Source organism: Schistocerca americana, chromosome 6 (genome assembly GCF_021461395.2).
Source record: "Schistocerca americana isolate TAMUIC-IGC-003095 chromosome 6, iqSchAmer2.1, whole genome shotgun sequence".
Lineage (NCBI taxonomy): Eukaryota > Metazoa > Arthropoda > Insecta > Orthoptera > Acrididae > Schistocerca > Schistocerca americana.
The window spans coordinates 354914482-354938395 of NC_060124.1; the positions used below are offsets into that span (position 1 = coordinate 354914482).

The window sequence follows — 23914 nt, forward strand, 5'->3', positions numbered from 1 at the left end:
CGATTGCCATTTGGGGTTGCCAGCGCCCCTGCTCTCTTTCAGCGATTCTTGGAACAATTATTGCTCACTGTCCCTGGGTGTATAAATTACCAGGACAAGATTATAAAATTATATACAGCTGACCAGTTGCAATGGATAAAGAAATTCTTTGCCTGGGTGAGCTCTGCAAGATCCATGAGCTATTTTATATTTATGTGACAAACCCTAATTCTAGGGCTATATTTTATTGTTGACACACGGATCTATGCCGACAATTGTAAAAACGGTGATGGTACATTAGTCCTTACTAATGTAAAATTGCTACCTTCTGAAGAAGACAAATTTATATTTGTCAAAACCTAGGTAAAGAATTTCTTAATCCATTGCAGCTAGTTGGCTGTTTATAATTTTGTTATGTGAAACCATTGCTGTTGTGCAACTATGTTTAAAATATTGCAGGATGACATTGTTGTCACAGGCTCCACCACTGACAAACATCTTCAAAATCTCTGCACTCTTTTTCATGTCTTACAGACTGCCGGTCTTAAGTGTAATCTTCAGGAATCAAATTTTTTTTCAGGCATCTATCACGTACTTGGGGTTTCAACTCTCTTGGGATGGTATTTGTGTGCTTCAGCAAACTGTCGCTGTGATCGATGCCTTCCTCACCCTATATCGGTTAAGGAACTGCAGGCCTTCTTGGGGAAAATAGCATACTATCAAAAGTTATTACCGTCTGCTGCTTCGGTGGCTCAGCCGTTGCATAAAAACGTGCCTTTTCACTGGCCCGCATCATACGATGCGGCTTTCCAGAAATTGAAGACTATGCTGAAACAGGCCCCGTCCCTGGCTATTTATCAACCTGGCCAACATCTTGTTCTTGTCATGGACACCTCTCAATACGGGGTTGGTGCAGTCCTTGCACACCATTTTTCTGACGGTTCTGAACAACCCATTGCTTATGCCTCCAAAATGCTCACGGATGCCCAACAAAAGTATTCTCAAATTGAGAAAGAAGCTTTGGCCATTATCTATGCTCTTCATAAGTTTAGTGTTTTTCTCAATGGATGAAATTTCATCTTGTTACGGATCACAAACCACTTGTTTCCTTGTTTCATCCATCAACGTCACTTCCCGATAAGGCTGCATACTGCCTCCAGTGTTGGGCTCTTTACTTGTCTCGTTTCAATTATGAGATTCATTTCTGGCCGACGGCTCAACATGCAAATGCTGATGCACTGTCTCACCTTCCCATGGATCCTGATCTGGCATTCGATAGGGATGATCTTTTATGTTTCCACCTGGATGTTGCCGACCACCGGGTTGTGGACGGATTCCCCATCACTGGGACTGGCTGGCGGTTGCTACGGGTTCTGACCCTACCCTCTCCCAGGTTTTATGCTGTATTCAGAAGGGTTTGCCGGATCGTCCGTCTGCTAAGACTTCTGATCCATTGCGGATCTACTACGTTTTGCATTACCACCTCACGGCTAGGGATGGTGTTATCCTCCTTTCCACCAAAAATGCTTCGCCGCGTGTTGTGGTACCTGAGTCTTTGCATGCTTTGGTCTTGTGCCTCCTTCACCAAGGGCACCAGGGTGTCTCTCACACACAGTCTCTGGTGTGCCGTCATGTGTGCTGGCCCGGCATCGACTCTGAAATTGCACACATGGTCGCTGCCTGCGGCCCTTGTGCGTCACAGGCCGCCACCCCGAAGTCATCTTTGTCACCGTGGCCTTCGCCTGAGAAATCCTGGGAGCATATTCATGCTGTCTTCGCGGGACCTTTTGTAGGTACTTATTGGCTTCTTGTTATTGACGCCTACTCTAACTTTCCTTTCATAGTCCGTTGCATGTCACCTACCACCGCGGCAACCACCAATGCTCTAGCTCGCATTTTTCTTTGGAAGGCCTTTCCTCTACTCTTGTTACTGATAATGGTCCAAAATTTGCCTCTTCCGATTTTGCGGATTTTTGTGCCCGTCACGGTGTCATGCATGTCATGGCCCCTCCATTCCATCCACAGTCAAATGGTGAGGCTGAACAACTGGTCTGCACATTTAAAGCTCAGATGAGGAAACTCCTGACTTCTTCTGCTGCTGATCATGCGATTCTACAATTTCAGACTTCTTACCGTTTCACCCTCATGGGCGACCACAGCCCGGCTGAGCTCTTACATGGCCGACAGCCCCGCACGCTACTTCATCTTCTGCGGCCTTCCACCTCACGGCCGTGCGTGCCTTCACTTGGCCGGTTCACCGCTTACGACCTTGTGTGGGTACGGGGATATGGCAGGCGGCCAAAATGGAGTCCAGGTCACATCTTACGACACCGTGGCCAACGCCTGTATGAAATCCAGACAGACACGGGTGTTTCAGTGCGCCATTCGGACCAGCTTCGGCCTCGTGTGCCAGCGACACCTGTTCTGGATGCCGCTACACCACCTTCAGCTGTACCTGACACTTGGGATACTGGAATCTCTCATTACTCACAACGCAGTCCTCTCACCATCATTTCGGTGCCAGCACAAGAACTGGTGCCACCAGGAGACGTGCCCATGCAGGAACCAGATCACCATCATCTGTCAGAGCAACTCTACTCGCCTCCATCTCCTACGGACGCCGACACATCACCCATGTCTCCTGTAATAACAACAGGACTTGCCGCAATGGGCAGATTGGTGCATGGGGCCCCAGCAGATTCGACCCCCACGTCTCCTGTCATCTCGACCCGTTATCATCGCGGACACTTACGTCCGTACGGGAAGCCTCCTCCTCGAGACTTTATGGCCAGTCAAACAATACCTATGGATGTTAGCAATCTACAGGCCACCTCCATCAAGACCTGTGCAAAAACTTCAAAGGGGGGAAAAGAGCTGTGGCTCGCCGATCTTTCAAAGTGCCGCCGCGCAGTTACGCACGTCCTCTACATGCAGTGCTGTCTGCCAGCCATGCAGCAGCAGCGCCAACTAAGCGGCCAGCCAGCCAGCGGCCACTAGACTCGGACTCAGTTATGATTTGACTATTAAAGTGTACACACGTCTTACTCTGTTTACTTAATCTGTGACTTTCATGTATTGCGTCCTCCTTGAAATATATTTGTTCAACATACAGTAGGCTAAGCAGGTTCATATGGATGTAAGGTGCAGTAATTATTCAGAGATGAAGAGGCATGCACAGTATGGAATAGTGTGGAGAGCTGTATCAAACCAGTCTTTGGACTAAGTCTACAACAAATGAGGAAAATCTTGAACAAAAACTACCTGGTCCTCCATATTGGGAATGATATAAGAGGACAACTACCTATTCATTGAAAAAATCTTTAGTTAAAAGGCTTCAAGGTAACAGAAGAATAGCTGTATAATAGGAGACAGGAAAAGTCTATGGAAATGAATTATCATAATTTGTGTATGCAAAATACCACATTGGCAAAATAAAACAAAAGTGATTAAAGAATTGGAAATAGGAAACTAGTTATTATTCTTCTCCCAGAAACAAAGAAAAAGGGACATGTTATTGAAATCAAGGAAGCGAGTACACATTTTTATAGTGTAGCAGAAAAAAATCAAAGTACTTACCATGGAATATTGAAACCGATGAAACATAAATTCCGAAGACTGGTCAGAAACAGAACCCTGCTGACGAAAATTAAATTTAGCTCAATATATACAATTTTTTGAGCATTTGGTATCAGTGAAGAGTAACCATTGTATTAAAAAATATGTATTTCTTAATAAATGAAACAATATTGGAAAACAAGAGAGATCTTCATTGCAGGAAATTTTAACTGTACAACAGGAAGTGAAAAATGGTTCAAATGGCTCTGAGCACTATGGGTCTTAACATCGGATGGAATCAGTCCCCTAGAACTTAGAACTACTTAAACCTAACTAACCGAAGGACATCACACACATCCATGCCCGAGGCAGGATTCGAACTTGTGACCGTAGCAGTTGCACGGTTCCAGATTGAAGAGCCTAGAGCCGCTCGGCCACTGCGGCCGGCAGGAAGTGAAAGGGGACATGAAATGATAGGACTGTTTGGAGAAAACAGTGTGAGTAATAATAGTAATAAACTCTTTATATTTGTGAGTAAAATTCACTGAAAAATCTGAAAGGCCTTTATTAATTTAAAGGAACATATAAATACACATGGCATAAATATACACTGCATTAAAATGAAATAATGGGTTTTATTAGAGTTAAACAGGTAAGAGATGAGAAAGAATTTAATGTCATATACAGCAGTAACACTTAGTGCTACCTATCTTGTTAATTTCAAATTTCTGTTCCATTCAGAGTGATGGCGATTCAAGAAATCTAGTTTTGTGACACAGATAATCTACAACGAAAACTGGCAATCTCTAAACAAAATTTAAATACTCTTGAGAATGTAAGTTTTTATTCCGTAAGAGACCAGATACAAAATCAATGGAAACTAGACTGGTATTGCAGGAAGTCAGTACCATTATATCATAAATAAATTACATGAATCAACCAAAGAAACATTAGAAGCGAAAAACATGCAAACCGTTCATTGTGTTATTGGGTTGAGGAAATTAAAAAGGAGGTAAAATTTTAAAGTAAGAAAACAATATTTTAAAATGCCTAAATACTAGAAAAGTTTAGAACAGGATAGAGCTTAACACACAAGCCAAAATCAGGAACAAATGTTGTAGAAGCAAAGGACAAAACTTGGGAACAATCATGTCGAAAATTATATTCTTTTATTGGAAGGAAAAGTAGTACAGACACATGGGGAATAATAGAGAGTTTAAAAAGAAATTCTAAAAAAATATGTGTTATGCACACTGTATATATTACTCATAATTCTGGGGGAATCTATTTTTAAAAACTGTTAATAGCATATTTGGAAAACTCACTGACTGAGTATACTGGACTAATAAATAATCATACATATTACTACAGTCATCTGGAAATAGGATTGGAACAAGGGGCAATATAGTCTTTAAAGAATGGGGTGCAAATAAATTATGGTATACTCATTGCAATGTGTAGATGACCCACTGATTGTAGCCATAGGTTAAGAGGATGTAGACTGTATGGTCAGAAAATTAATACAAGAATATAAAAATTAGTTCTGAATGTAAATGCAGTCTAATGAAATACATGGTAATTGGTGGAATAAATGAAGATATAGCACTGTTATACGTAGAAGGGATGGGAACAATAGCAGTTACTTCTTTTTCTTGTACCTTTGTCCCAGTTTGGTGCAGGGTCAGCATGGTTGTAATCAGATATGGCATGGTTAGTATAAGGAGTGGCTGGACGCCTTTCCTGTTGCCACCCCCTTACCCCCCCCCCCCCCCCAAGGAGTGAATATGTTGTGTGTAAACGCCCCCCCCCCCCCCCCCCAACTGTCTGCATGTAGTGTTTATATAAGTAAAAGTGAGCTAAAGTTTTCTAAATGTTTCTGAATACCAACAATGTAGGTAAAGACAGATTGCTACTCACCATAAAGAAGACACATCAAGTTGCAGACAGGCACAATTAAAAGACACTCAGATTTTGGAGTTGGTGGTTGTTTGAGCTTAGGGTGTGCTTTCTTGATAGAGAGAGAGATAGAGAGAGAAAGAGCGAGAGAGAGAGAGTTTGTTTGTTTGTGTGTGTGTGTGTGTGTGTGTGTGTGTGTGTGTGTGTGTGTGTGTGTGTGTGTGTGTTACTGATGAGAGCTGTGGCCAAAAGCTGTGCGTGAGTGTCTTTTAATTGTTCCTGTCTGCAACGTGACATGTCTTCTTTACGGTAAGTAGCAATCTGTCTTTTCCTACAATGTTGATGTTCCTACCTAAATGTTTGTGAATCATGTAAGTGAGGTGGGACTTAGGTAAGAGCCCTGTATTCATCTAGTGTCATACAGGAAACCAGCTAAAAATCCCTTCTAGGCTGGCTAGCACACTGACCCTCATTGTTAATCTATTGGGCAGATTTGCTTTGGGGCCAGTGCACCTCCCAATCTCAGAAGCAGTGCTTTCACATGCACCGCAGCTGGGGGGGTGGGGGTGGGGGTGGGGGTGGTGCGGTAGGAACAATAGCAGTCACTGAAGAATATAAACTCCTGGGGGTGAAAATTTCAGATGATGGGAAATGTGACAAAAAATGAATTTGAATCTCATAATAACTTGTATCTTGTAATCACTATACTTTTTGATTCTCTTATGTTTGTGAGCCCAAATGTGTGTTGATAGCTTGCAAATTTTGGTCTCATTCATGTAACTCTGGTTGGGTAGAAAATTGGGTATTGTAAAACAGGCACTGAAATGGAGGGCTTCGGAGCTTAAAATTTGAACTAAGGCAGTTAAATATTTGAAGAGGAAGGGGGGGGGGGGGGGGGGGGAAATGGCAATAGGGTGGAAAATTGTAACAGGTAGAAGAGGAAAAACAGGGACATCGGATATCTACAATGAAAAGCAAATGTGACCTTGTAATTTGTGGTCACAGAAAAAGTACATCAACTTTCTTTCTTCCTTTTTGGTCATCAGTCTTTTGACTAGTTTGATGCGGCCCGCCACGAATTCCTCTCCTGTGCTAACCTCCTCATCTCAGAGTAGCACTTGCAACCTACATCCTCAATTATTTGCTGGATGTATTCCTATCTCTGTCTTCCTCTACAGTTTTTGCCCTCTACAGCTCCCTCTAGTACCATGGAAGTTATTTCCTCATGTCTTAACAGATGTCCTATCATCCTGCCCCTTCTTATCAGTGTTTTCCACATATTCCATTCCTCTTGATTTGGCACAGAACCTCCTCATTCCTTACCTTATAGCCCACCTACTTCTCAACATTCGTCTGTAGCACCACATCTCAAATGCTTCGATTCTCTTCTGTTCCGGTTTTCCCACAGTCCATGTTTCACTACCATACAATGCTGTACTCTAGACGTACATTCTCAGAAATTTCTTCCTCAAATTAAGCCCTATGTTTGATATTAGTAGACTTCTCTTGGCCAGGAATGCCCTTTTTCCCAGTGCTAGTCTGCTTTTGATGTCCTCCTTGCTCTGTCCGTCATTGGTTATTTTACTGCCTAGATAGCAGAATTCCTTAACTTCACCTACTTTGTGACCATCAATCATGATGTTACATTTCTCACTGTTCTCATTTCTACTATTTCTGATAACCTCCATATTTCTTTGATTTCCTCTCAACCCATACTCTGTACTCATGAGACTGTTCATTCCAGTCAGCAGATCATTTGATTCTTTATCACTTTCACTCATTATAGCAATGTCATCAGCGAATCATATCTTTGCTATCCTTTCACCTTGAATTTTAACTCCACTCCTGAACCTTTCTTTTATTTGCATCACTGCTTCTTCAGTGTACAGATTGAACAGTGGGGTCGAAAGACTACATCCCTGTCTTACACCATTTTTAATCCAAGCACTTTGTTCTTGGTCATTCACACTCTTGCTATTCCCTCTTGGCTCTTTTACATATTGTATACTACCCATCTCTCCCTATAGCTTACCCCTGTTTTTCTCAGAATTTCGAACATCTTGTGCCATTTTACACTGCCAAACACTTTTTCCAGGTTGACGAATCCTATGAACATGTCTTGATTTTACTTCAATCTTGCTTCCATTATTAACTGCAACATCAGAATTGCCTCTCTCATGCCTTTTCCTTTCCTAAAGCCAAACTGACTGTCATCAAGTGCATCCTCAATTTTCTTTTCCATTCTTCTGTATATTATTCTTGTCAGCTCTTGCCACCTTCAGAATTGTGTGGATGATGTTTTTCCAAAAGTACGTTGCCAGACCCATACATTCTACACACCAAAGTGAATAGTCATTTTGTTCCCACTTCACCCAATGATTTTAGAAATTCTGATGGAATGTTATCTATCCCTTCTGCCTTATTTGAGCTTAAGTCCTCCAAAGGTCTTTTAAATTCTAATTCTAAATCGATTCCCATTTCTTCTTGTATCACATCAGACAAATCTTCCCCCTCATAGAGGCTTTCAACATGTTCTTTCCACCTATCCACTCTCTCCTCTGCATTTAACAGTGGAATTCCCATTGCACTCTTAATGTTATTACCCTTGCTTTTAATGTCACCCAAGTTTGTTTTGACTTTCCTGTATGCTGAGTCCGTCCTTCCCACAGTCATTTCTTTTTAGATGTCTTCACATTATTCCTGCAGCCATTTCTTCTTATCTTCCATGCATTTCCTATTTATTTCATTCCTCAGAGACTTGTATTTCTGTATTCTTGAGTTTTTCAGAACATTTTTGTACTTCCTCCTTTCACTGATCAGTTGTATTTCTTCTGTTACCTATGGTTTCTTGACAGTTACCCTCTTTATACCTATGTTTTCTTTCCCAACTTCTGTGATGGCTCTTTTTAGAGATGTCCATTCCTCTTCAACTGCATTGCCTACTGAGCTATTCCTTATTGCTGTATCTATAGCCTTAGAGAACTACAACCGCATCTTCAACACTGTACCACACTAGCCGCTTTTAGTGAAATTGCGTGGTTATGGAATATTGTCTCAGTTATGTGACTGGATTTGTGATTTCCTGTCAGAGAGGTCACAGTCACAAAAGTCGTAGAGTAAAACAGAAGTGATTTCTGGCATTCCCCGAGGTAGTGTTATAGACCCTTTGCTGTTCCTTATCTATATAAACGATTTGGGAGATGATCTGAGCAGCTGTCTTAGGTTGTTTGCAGATGATGCTGTCGTTTAACAACTAATAAAGTCATCAGAATATCAAAACAAATTGCAAAATGATTTAGAAAAGATATCTGAATGGTGTGAAAATTGGCAGTTGACCCTAAGTAACGAAAAGTAGAGGTCATCCACATGAGTGTTAAAGGAAATCATTTAACTTCAGTTACATGATATATCAGTCTAATCTAAAAGCCATAAATTCAACTAAATACCTAGGTATTACAGTTACGAACAACTTAAATTGGAAGGAACACACAGAAAATGTTGTGGGGAAGGCTAACGAAAGACTGGATTTTATTGGCAGGACAGTTAGAAAATGTAACAGATCTACTAAGGAGACTGCCTACATTACACTTGTCTGTCCTCTTCTAGAATACTGCTGTGCATTGTGGGATCCTTACCAGATAGGACTGACGGAGTACATTGAAAAAGTTCAAAGAAGGGCAGCATGTTTTGTACTGTCGCAAAATGTGGGAGAGAGTGTCACAGAACTGATACAGGATTGGGCTCGACATCACTAAAAGAAAGCTGTTTTTCGTTGCAACAGAATCTTCTCACAAAATTCCAATCACCAACTTTCTACTCTGAATGCGAAAATATTTTGTTGACACTGACCTACATAGGGAGAAACGATCATCATGATAAAATAAGGGAAATCAGAGCTCTTATGGAAAGATATAGTTGTTTGTTTTTTCCACGTGAAACAATCATCATGATAAAATAAGGCAAATCAGAGCTCGTATGGAAAGATAGAGGTGTTTGTTTTTTCGGCATGCTATACGGGATTAGAATAATAGAGAATTGTGAAGGTGGTTTGATGAACCCTCTGCCAGGCACTTAATGCGATTCGCATAGTATCCATGTAGATGTAGATGTATATGTAGATGTCGCCATTCCTTAGAACCTCCATATCCCGCTTTTTTGTGTATTGATTCTTCCTGACTAATGTCTTACACTTCAGCATGCTCTTCATCACTACTATATTTTGATCCAGTATCTGATTTCGGAATCTCTGTCTGACCAAGATGTAATCTAACTGAAATCTTCCCATATCACCAAGCCTTTTCCAAGTGTACCTCCTCCTCTTGTGATTCTTGAACAGATTATTCACTATTACTAGCTGAAACTTGTTATAGAACTCAGTTAGTCTTTCTCCTCTCTCATTCCTTGTCCAAAGCCCATATTCTTCTGTAACCTTTTCTTCTACTCCTTCCCCTACAACTGCATTCCAGTCCCCCATGACTATTAGATTTTCATCCCCCTCTGTATACTGTATTAGCCTTTCAATATCCTCATACACTTTCTCTGTATCTTCATGTTCAGCTTGCGACATCGGCATGTATACCTGAACTATCATTGTCGGTATTGGTTTGCTGTTGATTCTGGTAAGAACAACACTATCACTGAACTGCACACAGTAACATACTCTCTGCCCTACCTACCTATTCATAATGAAGCCTACTCCCGTTATATCATTTTCTGCTGCTGTTGATATTACCCTATACTCATCTGATAAGAAATCCTTGTCTTCTTTCCACTTCACTTCACTGACCCCTACTATATCTAGATTGAGCCTTTGCATTTCCCTTTTCAGATTTTCTAGTTTCCCTATAATGTTCAAGCTTCTGACATTCCATGCCCCAAATGATAGAACATTATTATTTCATTAATTATTCAATCTTTTTCCAATGGTGAGATCATTGTGACACTTAAATTATAGGCCACATGTCCTGCAGATACACATTTTGTGTCTTTAATGCAGTGGTTTCTTTGCCTTCTGCATCCTCATGCTGTTGATCATTGCTGATTCTTCCGCCTTCAAGGGCAGTTTCCCACCCCTGGGACAAGAGTGTGCCCTGAACCTCTGTCCACTCCTCTGCCCTCTTTGACAAGGCCATTGGCAGAATGAGGGTGACTTCTTATGCCAGAAGCCTTCAGCTGCCAATGCTGATTATTAATCGAAATTTAAGCAGCCGCGGGATCCGAACCCGGGACCAAAGACATTTTGACTTTGAATCAAAGACACTACCCGTAGACTACAGGTATAAGTATATCAACTAGCTTTTGGCAAAAACAGGTTACAGCTGGCTGGTAGAAAGAACATTTCATCCATGGTGTGAGTAAAATGAAACTATAAAATTGAGGTCTCACTGTTAGACTGCGACAATGAGAGGGGTGTCCTCACTTATTCTCTATACTTCCTCATCATCAGCTTTTGATATAGGCATGTAAATTTGTGCACTGGTAGTTGGTAATGGCCTCTCTTCAGTACAAGAAGAAAAATTTTGTCATTGTTTCCCCTTAGTAATTTGTCCTGTAGTATGCCTTCCTTCACATAATTATATCAGCACATGTTACAGCATTCACTGATACTGCTGCTATTGTCCTGTAATCACTCACTAGTAAGCTCTGATCTCTCTTCATTCCACTTCAGTAGATGCTACTAATTCCAACAAATTAACTATCCCACTGTTCTTTCCAGAATCCCCAGCTTCTCTACAAGACTCGTAGAAAATTTGCCTAAGTGTTCCTCTCCCGAAAATCCTTATCCAGAGATTCCTCGCTTGGAACAGGGGCCAGTATATCAGTCATCCTTCCTTTTTTCTCCACAGTAGGTGGTATTCATGGGAATATTTTAGAAGATTACTTATATATTGTTGAAATATATTTTACAGTTTTAATGCATTTTTTCCCATAGTCATTGAGATTTTCATGCCGCTGCTGCTGTTGATTCCTCTTTGGGGGACACTGTGGGATTATATCCTGGGTTACCACAACTGTTAGCTCAGTCATCTTCTTGACTCAAAAAAGTGCTATAAGAACAATGCACCATGCATGATAAACGGATTCCTGCATGACCCTCTTTCTAAAGATTTCAGTCCTCCCACTCCCCTGTATTTTTATTCTAGACACACATAAATATGTGAGAAAGAATTTGAAAAACACAAATAAAAACTTTAAAATACATGAAGATGACGCCAGGCAAAAACACAAACTTCATGTTCAGTCAGTAAGTACATCAGTCTTTAGAACCTCCACTGCAAATACTGTTATACAAATTTCAAGTTGTCTGCCTCATAAAATAAAAGTTATTTCTTCATTTTCACTGTTTCATAAATCCCTAAGGGCATTCTATGCAACATTTATGTGTGTGTGTGTGTGTGTGTGTGTGTGTGTGTGTGTGTGTGTGTGTGTGTTTGTGTTTTGTTCTAAACAATACAGGCAATGCTAAGTTTACCTGTCATGTTCTGCTGTTATTAGTGCATCATTGGTTACTACTACTATCGCTTTGATTTATTTCAGCCTTAGCTGTAGGCTTTCTTGTGTGGAGCCATAGGACCAGACGTCTTGGCAAAACAAAGCCAGAAAATTATGATGCTCATAAAAATGGAGAAAGCTGCTGCGATAAACTAGACAGCGTAGAAAATACTGCTGCACTTGATATAAAATCCTTACATGGCGCTATTGAAAGAAAAGATAAAACTACTTGCATTGAACTACAACGTAAGTGAAAGTACTGCCACAGATATTCTTAACTTATACAGTAAATAAGAACATTATTTGATATCAGTTCTCTACATTAATCATTTAAAACTTATAATTGTATCAAAACATGTCCTTGTTGAGATGGCAATACATATAGACAATGATGACAAGTGTTTTGCATTTGCAGCACACAACATCTGGATCCTTGTGAGTCAAGTGTATTTAAGAGGGTTAAAAGAACTGATAATGAAGAGAAAATCAGTTACTACATCCACCAACCCAAGCATCCACACACACACACACACACACACACACACACACACACACACACACACACACACACACACACACGGACACAAATGCATTTCACACACATGACTGCAGTCTCAGGCAACTGAAACCACACAGTGTGATGATAACTGCTTCAGTTGGCCATCAGTTGACATTACACCAGAAAATACTAACAAAGTGAGAAATCTGATTCAGACCTATGCAACACTTTGTGAATAAATTGTGTCCATGTGAATGTTTTCTATCAGGAGAACTGAAGATTAGAATAATTGCAGCAATGTTTGTGGCACAACTACTTCAAGGACAAAGTTGTTGACTGAAATTTCCTGAAAAGATCTCACCACTGAAAAAATTCCTTCCTTTAATGATTGCAACCCCAACTCACTTATCATACTTATGACACTGCCTCCCTTAGTTCATAACAATACAACTTAAGCTTCCCTTCTTTCAACTTTTTATATGTCCTCCACCAGTCCTATCTCCGAGTACAATAAGAGACATGGTTGTGAGAAACCAAAACTATTTATTAGGTTACAGCATTACAGCATAAATATAAGAATATAAGTGGAACAATACAGTTTAGTGAAATGCACAAGACTGCCAGCTGAAACCAGTGCTCAGCAATATAAAGAGCATTTGTTCTCCAGGGGTTGGTGGCTGTTGGCTACAGGTGATAGAGGTGCCATCAATGGTCAGCAGCCTCTGGTGGGGTGGCCCGCAGCAGCCATGTGGCTTGATACTCAAATATGTAACAGGTGCATCAGTAGTGGCAGTGGAAATATATAGTAATGTGCAGGTTGCTTCATTGCTCCTTCCTTGGAGGGAAGAGCATCAAGGTGTCAGCTCATCCATGATTACCTGATGGTTGACACATCTGTAGTGCCTGAAGCATTTCACATCCATAGTGACTGAAGTGTTTGTCTGTGGCATGGACAGCTACTAGCACATGCGGACCAGCAATTAGGGAGGGGGGAGGGGGGGGGGGGGGAGGGTGACACAAGCACAGATGCAACCATCTTCTTCCCCATACAGCAGAGCAAGCAGATGACCCCAGCAGGGGTCATGTCGAGTTCAGACTCAGTGCTGGCGCCATGAGCTGGGGAACCACAGTGTCCAGAGGTAGCAAAGGTGGTGCCGGCAGGAGGGCAGCAGGCACTGATATCAGTGGAAGAGGTGCTGGTACGGTGGTCTGCAGGGAGATGTCAGCACTCACCCAGTGGTGCAGCTGATTGTAGTGGCATGTCATAAGGTGCTCGCTGGTCCTCACCATGAACTCATGGCATCCTCACCAGCTGTGGATGCTGCAGGGAATCCAACTCAAGTGTCATCTGAATGTTCAGGCCCAGTCTGGAGCTCTGGGTGCAAACCATGATGAAATTGGTGCTGACGCAGGACACCTGTTCAACAGTAGGAGATGGAACAGCATCCATGGCTGTTGGCCATGTAAGAATTCAGCAGGGCTCTTGTCCCCAATTGGACATGTTCTGTAAGAACTGAGAAAGAACATAAGGGTCTCCTCCACTAGAAATCCCATGACCCATTTGCATTTTGAAAGTTTGCATGAGACAGTCTGCTTTACCATTGGATTGCAAATGAAACAGAGGTGCCATGACATGACAGATTCTATTACATGAGCAAAAGTCTCCAAAGGACTGAGCCCAAAATTGAGGACCATTGTTCAAAACCACTGTACAAGAGAGGCCATTGATAGGAAAACTGCTGACAGCACGTTGACCTTTGCATCTGCTGTGGTAGATGGAACAATGAACAACATAAGGGAACTTGGAAAAGGCATCAACAACCAACAGTCAAAAAGTGTCTAAAAAGTTCCAGCAAAGTCATTATGGATTGTTTCCCGAGATAAAGTGGGCACTGGCCAGGTATAAAAAACAGAGCTTGGTCACACCTGTTGATTGGAATGCTTCTGGCAGGCCATTACCAAGTGCTCCATCTCACAAACAATACCAGGCCAGAACACGTGCCAATGTGACACTTATTTAGTGCAAGAAGCTCCCTAATGACCTTGATGTAACAGGTTGAGAACCTGACTACGCAACATTGCAGGAATCACAACATGGGGAGTACCCCCTCTTGTTAACAAGAGAATGACATCCCTTAACAGGGAAAGACAATAAAGACAAGCGTAGAAGTTTTTGCAGTGGACTGAATGCCTGGCCCAGCAGATGGTCAGGCCAACTGTGTTGTATCAAGCACACAACTTGTTTAAGCAATGGGTCCTCACCTACTTTCAATGCTATCCTGGAGTTCATAATGAGGAAACCATCAATAACCTGTCTTTATTCTGTGTGAACCTACAGTTCTTCCTGATCAAAAAGTGTTCTGGAATGTAGGTTGGAAATGGAAATCATAATTACATCTCAACAAAAATAAGGTACAAAATTAGGGTGATGATCAGCTTTGCCAAGTAAAGCAGCTGAGGGGTGAACAAGGAAACTAAAGGTTGTTGGTCTGTGATTATGTAGAATTTTGTAGGGTATAAGAATACATGACATTTATTTACAGCATAAACATCCGCAAGGGCATCTTTTGCAACTTTCAAACAGTGCTGCTGAGCTACATTGAACATTTTGGACACAAAAGTGATTGGTTTGGGACAGTTCTGGCCCATTGACATTGATGGGTCTGAGCAACCTAACAGTGGGGTTCATCCATGGCCAAGACTAAATACACTCCTGGAAATGGAAAAAAGAACACATTGACACCGGTGTGTAAGACCCACCATACTTGCTCCGGACACTGCGAGAGGGCTGTACAAGCAATGATCACACGCACGGCACAGCGGACACACCAGGAACCGTGGTGTTGGCCGTCGAATGGCGCTAGCTGCGCAGTATTTGTGCACCGCCGCCGTCAGTGTCAGCCAGTTTGCCGTGGCATACGGAGCTCCATCGCAGTCTTTAACACTGGTAGCATGCCGCGACAGCGTGGACGTGAACCGTATGTGCAGTTGACGGACTTTGAGCGAGGGCGTATAGTGGGCATGCGGGAGGCCGGGTGGACGTACCGCCGAATTGCTCAACACGTGGGGCGTGAGGTCTCCACAGTACATCGATGTTGTCGCCAGTGGTCGGCGGAAGATGCACGTGCCCGTCGACCTGGGACCGGACCGCAGCGACGCACGGATGCACGGCAAGACCGTAGGATCCTACGCAGTGCTGTAGGGGACTGCACCGCCACTTCCCAGCAAATTAGGGACACTGTTGCTCCTGGGGTATCGGTGAGGACCATTCGCAACCGTCTCCATGAAGCTGGGCTACGGTCCCGCACACCGTTAGGCCGTCTTCCGCTCACGCCCCAACATCGTGCAGCCCGCCTCCAGTGGTGTCGCGACAGGCGTGAATGGAGGGACGAATGGAGACGTGTCGTCTTCAGCGATGAGAGTCGCTTCTGCCTTGGTGCCAATGATGGTCGTATGTGTGTTTGGCGCCATGCAGGTGAGCGCCACAATCAGGACTGCATACAACCGAGGCACACAGGGTGAACACCCAGCATCATGGTGTGGGGAGCGATCTCCTACACTGGCCGTACACCACTGGTGATCGTCGAGGGGACACTGAATAGTGCACGGTACATCCAAACCGTCATCGAACCCATCGTTCTACCATTCCTAGACCGGCAAGGGAACTTGCTGTTCCAACAGGACAATGCACGTCCGCATGTATCCCGTGCCACCCAACCTGCTCTAGAAGGTGTAAGTCAACTACCCTGGCCAGCAAGATCTCCGGATCTGTCCCCCATTGAGCATGTTTGGGACTGGATGAAGCGTCGTCTCACGCGGTCTGCACGTCCAGCACGAACGCTGGTCCAACTGAGGCGCCAGGTGGAAATGGCATGGCAAGCCGTTCCACAGGACTACATCCAGCATCTCTACGATCGTCTCCATGGGAGAATAGCAGCCTGCATTGCTGCGAAAGGTGGATATATACACTGTACTAGTGCCGACATTGTGCATGCTCTGTTGCCTGTGTCTATGTGCCTGTGGTTCTGTCAGTGTGATCATGTGATGTATCTGACCCCAGGAATGTGTCAATAAAGTTTCCCCTTCCTGGGACAATGAATTCACGGTGTTCTTATTTCAATTTCCAGGAGTGTATTTACCAGTCTGGAAGGATGCAAGGTCAGGCATGGAGCGTAATTTGTTTTTAAGCTGCATAAATGTATGCTCACAAGCTGACAACTAATTGAAATGAACATTTTTACACATTTTTATGAAACAACTGCTGGTACAGAGGGCGAGCCAGAGTGGCAGCACCTGGAAAAAACTTGTGATAATATGCTAATTTATCAAGGAATGAGTGTAGTTCTTGCAGAGTGACCAGATGAGGCAAAGCTGTAATAGAAGCAACATGCTATTCCAGGGGTCAAACATCTTGTCTGGAAAGTTCACGACTGAGATACACAATAGAGGGTTGGAAAAATGGTGTCTTAGTAAAATTACACTTAAGGCCCTCAGTTTGCAAAACAGTAAAGAGAGAACAGAGGTTACATTAATGTTGTTCTGACACAGTGCCCATTATTACAATATTGTCAAGATAGTCGATGCAGCAAGGAGCCTTCACCGTGAATTAGTCAAAAATGCATTGGAAAATAGCCAGGGTGCTAGCCACGCCAAGCATTAAATGTAGATATTAATAAAGACCAAAAGGCATGCTCATGACAAGCAACTGTTTTGATGTGTCATCTAATGAAACCTGCAGGTAGGTCTCAGCTTAGTCGAACTTGGAAAAGAATTGGCCCCTAGCCCATTGTGCAAGTAATTCATCAGTTTCATGCACAGCATATGTGTCAGTTACAGATTGTACATTGATGGTGACCTTAAACTCTCGACAAAATTGTAGCTGACTCTACGGATTTTTGATAGTCCCTAGTGGCATAATCCACCCACTTGTTGAAATCAATTGTACAATACCTAGTGATGTCAACCGATCCAATTTGGACTTAACTTGTTCACCTAAGGACATAATACAGGCCGCACGTAGAGAAAACATGGCTGAGCTGAAGCTTTAAGCATGATACAGGCAGTGAAGTTGTTCGCACATTATAATCACTTAGATAACAAATCTGAAAATTCAGGACACAATGAATTTAGGTCTTTATAAGGAACTTGATATGATGCAAGATGAACAGTGTCAATAATAGAAAATTCAAAACATTGAAAGTGGTTAACCCAAATAAATTCTCAGTATGAGGATCATTAACAATCAAGTAAGTGATAGGACCGACTACATATTTGTGAGCTCGGTGGCAGTAAATTGACCAAGAACAGGAATATGCTGTTTATTGTAGCTTACCAGGCAGTGATTGACAGGAGCCAACAGCCAAGCCCAGCCATGCGTACATTTGAGAGGTGAATAGAGAAAGAGTCGCTCCAGTGTCCATTTGAGGCAACAATGGTTTGTTCAACACAAAACACTTCAATAAAGAGCCTGTTATGGCCTGCAGACAACAATTAAAGAGACTGAATATCAGTGTCCATTTGTTATGAGGTTTGCTGTGAATGACAAAATGATGCATTCTTCTTGTGATATTTGCTGTATGACACCCACTGCCTGGGGCATGCTGCTGTCTCATGTTTCACAAAGCATGACGGAAATGCTCATTGTTGCCATTGAGGTTATGCATTATGGCCAGGTTTTCTGGTCTGTGTGTCACTGACTTCCTCTTCATATGATGAGCATGATGCTCTGCACCAATATGATTCACTACTAACCATGGTGACGTCCCCCACACTTTGATTTGGTGGCCCACAGTGTAGGAGGCTTCAAAGGCCTGAGCAATGTTTAAAACTACAGACAAGGATGGTCTCTCAGACAAATTTCTTTGCCGGTGTTAGGCAGGATTACATCCCTAACCATAGAGACTGAATAAGATTCCTTAGAAATCCTGCAGCTCCACTGCTCAAGCTCCATAAGATAGTTGTGGCTGCTTGCTGCATGGGTAAAATTTTAGGCACATGTTAAGCATATGGGTGCAATTGCAATGATAATAAGACAACAAATTACACATTTCATCAATGGGGAGTGAGGCCAGTTCCTGCAAAGTGCCCAGTTGATGCAACAACTGGTTCGCGAGAGAAGAAATCCACAACAGAAACGAAGCCTTACAAGTGTCCTGGTCAGCCACCCTAAAGACAATGAAGTGCTGGCAGAGCCATATTTCATATGCTTCCCAATCTTCAGCAGAGTTGTCATCTGGCAGAAATGGCAGCAGGTGCATGTGAGACTGTGGGGCCAAAATAGTCAAAATAACCACGTGTTTTCCCAAGGCAGCTGTAGTAAGCCACTGCTGGTGGAGAAGCGATTAAAATACAACCTCCATGGAGAAGTTACAGAAAAAAAAACAGCCACTGAAGTTGAATAATCAAAAGTTCTACTCATTGCTACCTCTGTTCTAACTCTAAAAAAAATAAAAGGCATGGCCATGAGAAACCAACAACTATTTATTAGGTCACGGTGTGACAGCATAAACATAAGTAGAACAATACAGTTTAGTGACATGTACAAGACTGTAGACCGGAGCTGATGCACCACCATATAAAGAGCATCTGCCTGCCAGGGGCCACTGGCTATTGGCTGCAAGTGATTGAGGCACCATCCATGGTTAGCGGCCTCTGGAGGGGACCCTAAGCAGCTGACTGGTGCAATACTACACCATGGTAGTAGCAGCGGAGGTGTAGTAATGTATGGGCTACTAAAGTAAGGATCCCATACTGTGGGGGAATACTTCAGAGGACTATGGATAAGTGTAATGTAGACAGTCTCTTTAGATCATTTGTTGTTCTAAATATTACGCCAACAAAATACTGTCTTTGGGTTCATTTTCCCCACAACATTTTCTATGTGATGGTTCCAATTGAAACTGTTTGTAACTGTAACCTTCAGTATTTGGTTGAATCAACAACCATTAAATTTGTTTGAGTTATTGTGTAACCAGAATTTGATGGAATTTTTTTAGTACTCATGTAGAGGACATCACACTCTTCATTGCTTAAGAACAGTTGCCACTTTTCACACCATGCAGATAACTTGTCTAAATTATTTTGTAATTTGCTTCAAACTTCTGATAGCTTTACTAGATGGTAAGTGACACAACATCTGCAAACATGGTAAGAGTACTGCTCAAATAGTCTCCCAACTCATTTATATAGATGAAGAGGAGCAGAGTGCTTATAATGCTTCTTTGTGGAACCCTGGATATAACTAGTTAACTGCCCTTGAATTACTATGAACTTCAACATTTCTGACAGGAAATCTCAACTCTAATAGCACACCTGAGATGATACTCGATAAGTCAGCTATTTCTTTAGAGGCTACTCATTATGAATGATGTCAAAAGCCTTCTGGAAACCCTAAAATATGAAATTAAATAGAGACTGTTGTCAACACCACACATTATTTAGCATTAGTAAAGAACCTGTTGTGTTTCACGAGTATGAGATTTTCTGAATCCATACTTGATATACGTCAGTAGATCAGTTTCTTTGTGGTATTTTCTAATGTTGAAAAACAGTATATGTTCCAAAATCCTACTACAAATAGATGTTAATGATATGGGTGTATAATTTGGTGCATTACTTCTATTTCCTTTCTTGTGTATTGATGCGACCTGTGCAGCTTTCCAGGTACAAGTCTTTCATGAAGTGAGCAATTGTATACGATTGCAAAATTTTGAGCAATTTTATCAGCATACTCCGAAAAGAACATGATTTCTATACAGTTTGCACTGTAATACTTTCCTTTATTAAGTGAATTAAGCTGCTTTGCTACACTGAGGATGTTGATATCCAAATTACTCGTGCTGACAGCTATTTAAATTCTGTAATACTTGCTCCATCTTCCATGGTAAAAGAATTTCGCAAAACCATTTTTAGTAACTCTGCTTCAGCAGCATTGTCATAGTAACAGTACCATTGCTGTCAAGCAGTGAAGGTATTGATTGTGCCCTTGGTGATTTTTGTTTTGTGGTCATTTGACCTAATGCATATAAAAGAAATACTGGTCATGAAAGCAAGCATGGTATTGATTGTGTCTTGCCACTGGCAAACATTTCTTATGACCAAAACCTCTTTCAATTTTGCTGATAGATTTAGAGAAGGAGGTCTACTGTATTGTCACAAACATTTTCTCTTCGTGAGGCTCCTGAACTAATTCTTCTTCTTCTTCAGTAGCGCTATAGCCCTTGGTGAGTCTTGGCTTCTTTAATGATTTTCCTCCACACTTCTTGGTTATTTTCTACTCTTTTCCACCCCTGGACTCCCATATTGGTGAGATCCATTATTATGACATCGACCCATCTTGTTCTAGGTCTCCCTTTTCACCTTTCATCATTTTCTTTGGAATTCTATCCTCTGACGTTCTTTCCAAGAGTCCAAGCCATTGTCAAATTTTACTATGTCCCTACATTGTATTAACTCTTGTAATTCGGCATTGTAGCATATTCCCCAGCCTTCTTCCTCACTTATTGTCCCATAGATTATGTGTAGTATTTTCTGCTCAAAGGTTCTTAGCGTATTTTTATCATGTTCTATCAATGTCCATACCTCTGACCCATATGTGATAACTGGGTGGACTAGGGAATTATATATCAGCAGTTTTGTTTTTCTTGTAACAAGGCTATTTCTGAAAAGCTGCATATTTGTAAACTAAACTCTGTTTGCTGCTTCTATTCTTTCCCTTATAGCCTTTCCAATACTGTTATCATTTGTTATTAGGGCTCCCAAGTAGTTAAAAGAGGACACTCCTTTGAAGCATTTCCCATTGATGTTTAGGTTTTTAGGGGTTCTTCTGGCCTTATGTTGTGACATTACCATATGTTTTGTTTTGTTTTCATTTACTATGAGGCCAATTTTTAAGGGTTCTGTTTCCATTGCCCGATATGTTTCTTGGAGTGTATTGATATTTCTTACTACTATAGCAATGTCATCAGCTTATGCACATATCTGACTAGTTATGCACATATCTGGCATAAATATGGTGCCTCTTTTGTAGATTTTATTTACTACACTATGCAGGGCTATATTGAATAGGACAGTGGAGAGACTATCACCTTGCTTCATGCCTTTATTAAAGTCAAAGCTTTCACTTGTTCTCCTAAGGACCTTTACTTTAGCTTTTGTCTCTGTCATTGTCGTTCTAATTAGTCTTAATAGTTTAGCACATATATCAACTTCTTCCAGTATACTATATAGTTCTTGCCACTTTATGCTGTGAAAGGCTTGTTTGAAGTCGATGAATAGGAAATGCAGATCTATATCATATTCATAGAACTTTTCTATCATTTGTCTTATCACAAATATTTGATCAGTTGTTCCTCGCTCTGGTTGAAAGCCGCACTAATATTCCCCTAGAATGCCTTCTGCACACTTCTGTAACCTTTAATTTAATATACTTGTGAAGATCTTTTAAGCTGTGCATTTTATGTTATACCTCTATAGTTTTCACATGTTGTTCTGTCCCCTTTCTTATAAATGGGGATCATTATTCCAGTTTTCCAATTGTCTGGCATAGTTTTTGTTTCCCATATATCTGATATTAGTGTATGCAGTTCCTTTATTACAGCCTCACCACTACTTTTTGTAGTATTGGGTTTCTTGCCTCATTGGTATCATTGTCTACTTCCAGCTTCACTCTTTCCTGCAGTGCAGCTGTCTCTTCATCTTCTAATCTGGTGCTTAGTGTATCTTTGAGATACTCTGCCCATCTTCCCACTATCTGTTCTTCCTCCCTTATCATTTTCCCATCTTTACTGGATCAGTCCACTGTTTTTGGCAGGAATCTATTCTTCATTTTGCCTACAGCATGACAGAACTTTCTTATTTCACTCTGTTCCTTTAACTCTTCTAGTTCTTGAAGTTTCTTCTTAGTCCACTCTCTTTTCTTTCTCTTGCACAGCCTGTTAGCTCTTCTCTGTAATTCTCTATATTGTTCCACATTATTTCTGGTTTCTCTCTGTAGCACTTTTGTTCTTGCACTGTTCTTTCCCTCTATTGGTGACCTGCAATCCTCATCAAACCATTTCTGGGTTCTTCTGTTACTTCTTATTCCTATTACTTCCTCTACAGCATCTTTAATGGCTTTTTCAATCCTGTTCCACCTTTCATTTACTCCCACTGCAGTCTCTTCATTGCTCAACTTTCTGCTTAGTGTTACTTGATATTTTTTTACTTCATCAGGGATTTTTAGTTTGTCTGTATTCCATTTCATCATCTTTCCTATTCTGTTGCCATTTGTTATTGACAGTTTCTCTCCCAAGACTGATTTTATCACAAAGTGGTCTGAGTCACAGTTTGGTCCTCTGCAGCTCCATACATCCATAACTGACATGGAGTGGCATGCAATCACTAAAACATGGTCAATCTGATTGACTACTCCATTGACTGCAGACTTCCAAGTGCCTAGATGGATCCTTTTGTATTGGAAGCATGTACTTTTAATAAAAATATTATTTCTTGCTATGAATTGGCATAGTAAGCCTCCATTCTCGTTGTTTTATTCATGTTATGAATATCTTCCAGAAACTCCATATGGATGTTCATTCCTCCCTATTTTTGCATTAAAATCTCCTATTACTAGCATCAGGTCATATTTAGGTACTGCGCATTATACTTTTTCCAAGTCTTAATTATATTCCCTTTTTCCTCTGTTGGCACATGTGCATTCACTATTGATATTCCTAAATTTCCCTCTTAGTCTGAATCTGCCCATCCTTTCATTGATGGGTTCAAATTCTAGTAGGCTTTTCCTAACTTTCCTAGTTATTATAAACTGTTTCTCAAGTTGGCCTGATCTTTCTTCTGCTCCACTATATACCATTGAGTACTCAGGTTTATCTATCTGCCCATTCCCTTGCCATCTTATTTCTTGTAACCCTACATCATCATATTTAAATCTTAAAATTTAATTTGCTATTTCTTTCATTTTTCCAGGCTGAAGCATTGTCCTCACATTCCATGATGCTACTGTCAGATCCTTTATCTGTTTCCTTTGCTGGAGTCGTGATATATGTTTTCCATCCAGTTTCTGAGGCTTCTGTTGAATTTCCATTCTTTTTTCTTTTTTTTTCCGTATGGGGTTTATTAGCCCCATGCCCAACTCCCAACCTGGGGGGCCAGGATTTGTATTAGATTTACCCATCTAGTGAAGATGGCTTCACTACACCTCTAGTGCCCTATTCACTTTGTCTGGCTCCTCAGTCAAGATCATTCCGGCTTTAGGGTGACCCTGCCAGTAGCTATGCTGCCACCAGCATAGCTCTTGACTTCAAGGAAGTATGCAAACCCTCCCGCCCAGCACTGAAGGTGCCTACTACAAGGTGGTGTCCCCTGGGAGGGCCCTGAACTAATTGCTCAAAACAGTTTCTGAAAAAGCATATAGCACAATTTCAGTTGATGTTTTATGTTAACTATCAACTTTAAACATGTATCTTTGCCAGCGTAATGAGAGTAAATTGAAGT

At 41.5% G+C, this 23914-nt stretch overlaps 1 protein-coding gene across 1 annotated transcript in view; it reads left to right on the forward strand.

The window, feature by feature from the left end:
- LOC124620145 (neural-cadherin-like) overlaps positions 1 to 23914 on the forward strand; it is a 141829-nt gene that overhangs the window by 105815 nt on the left and 12100 nt on the right. The window contains exon 17 of the mRNA XM_047146815.1: positions 11968 to 12168. Coding sequence (XP_047002771.1) covers positions 11968 to 12168 — 201 coding nt within the window. The remainder of the gene's footprint in view (positions 1 to 11967; positions 12169 to 23914) is intronic.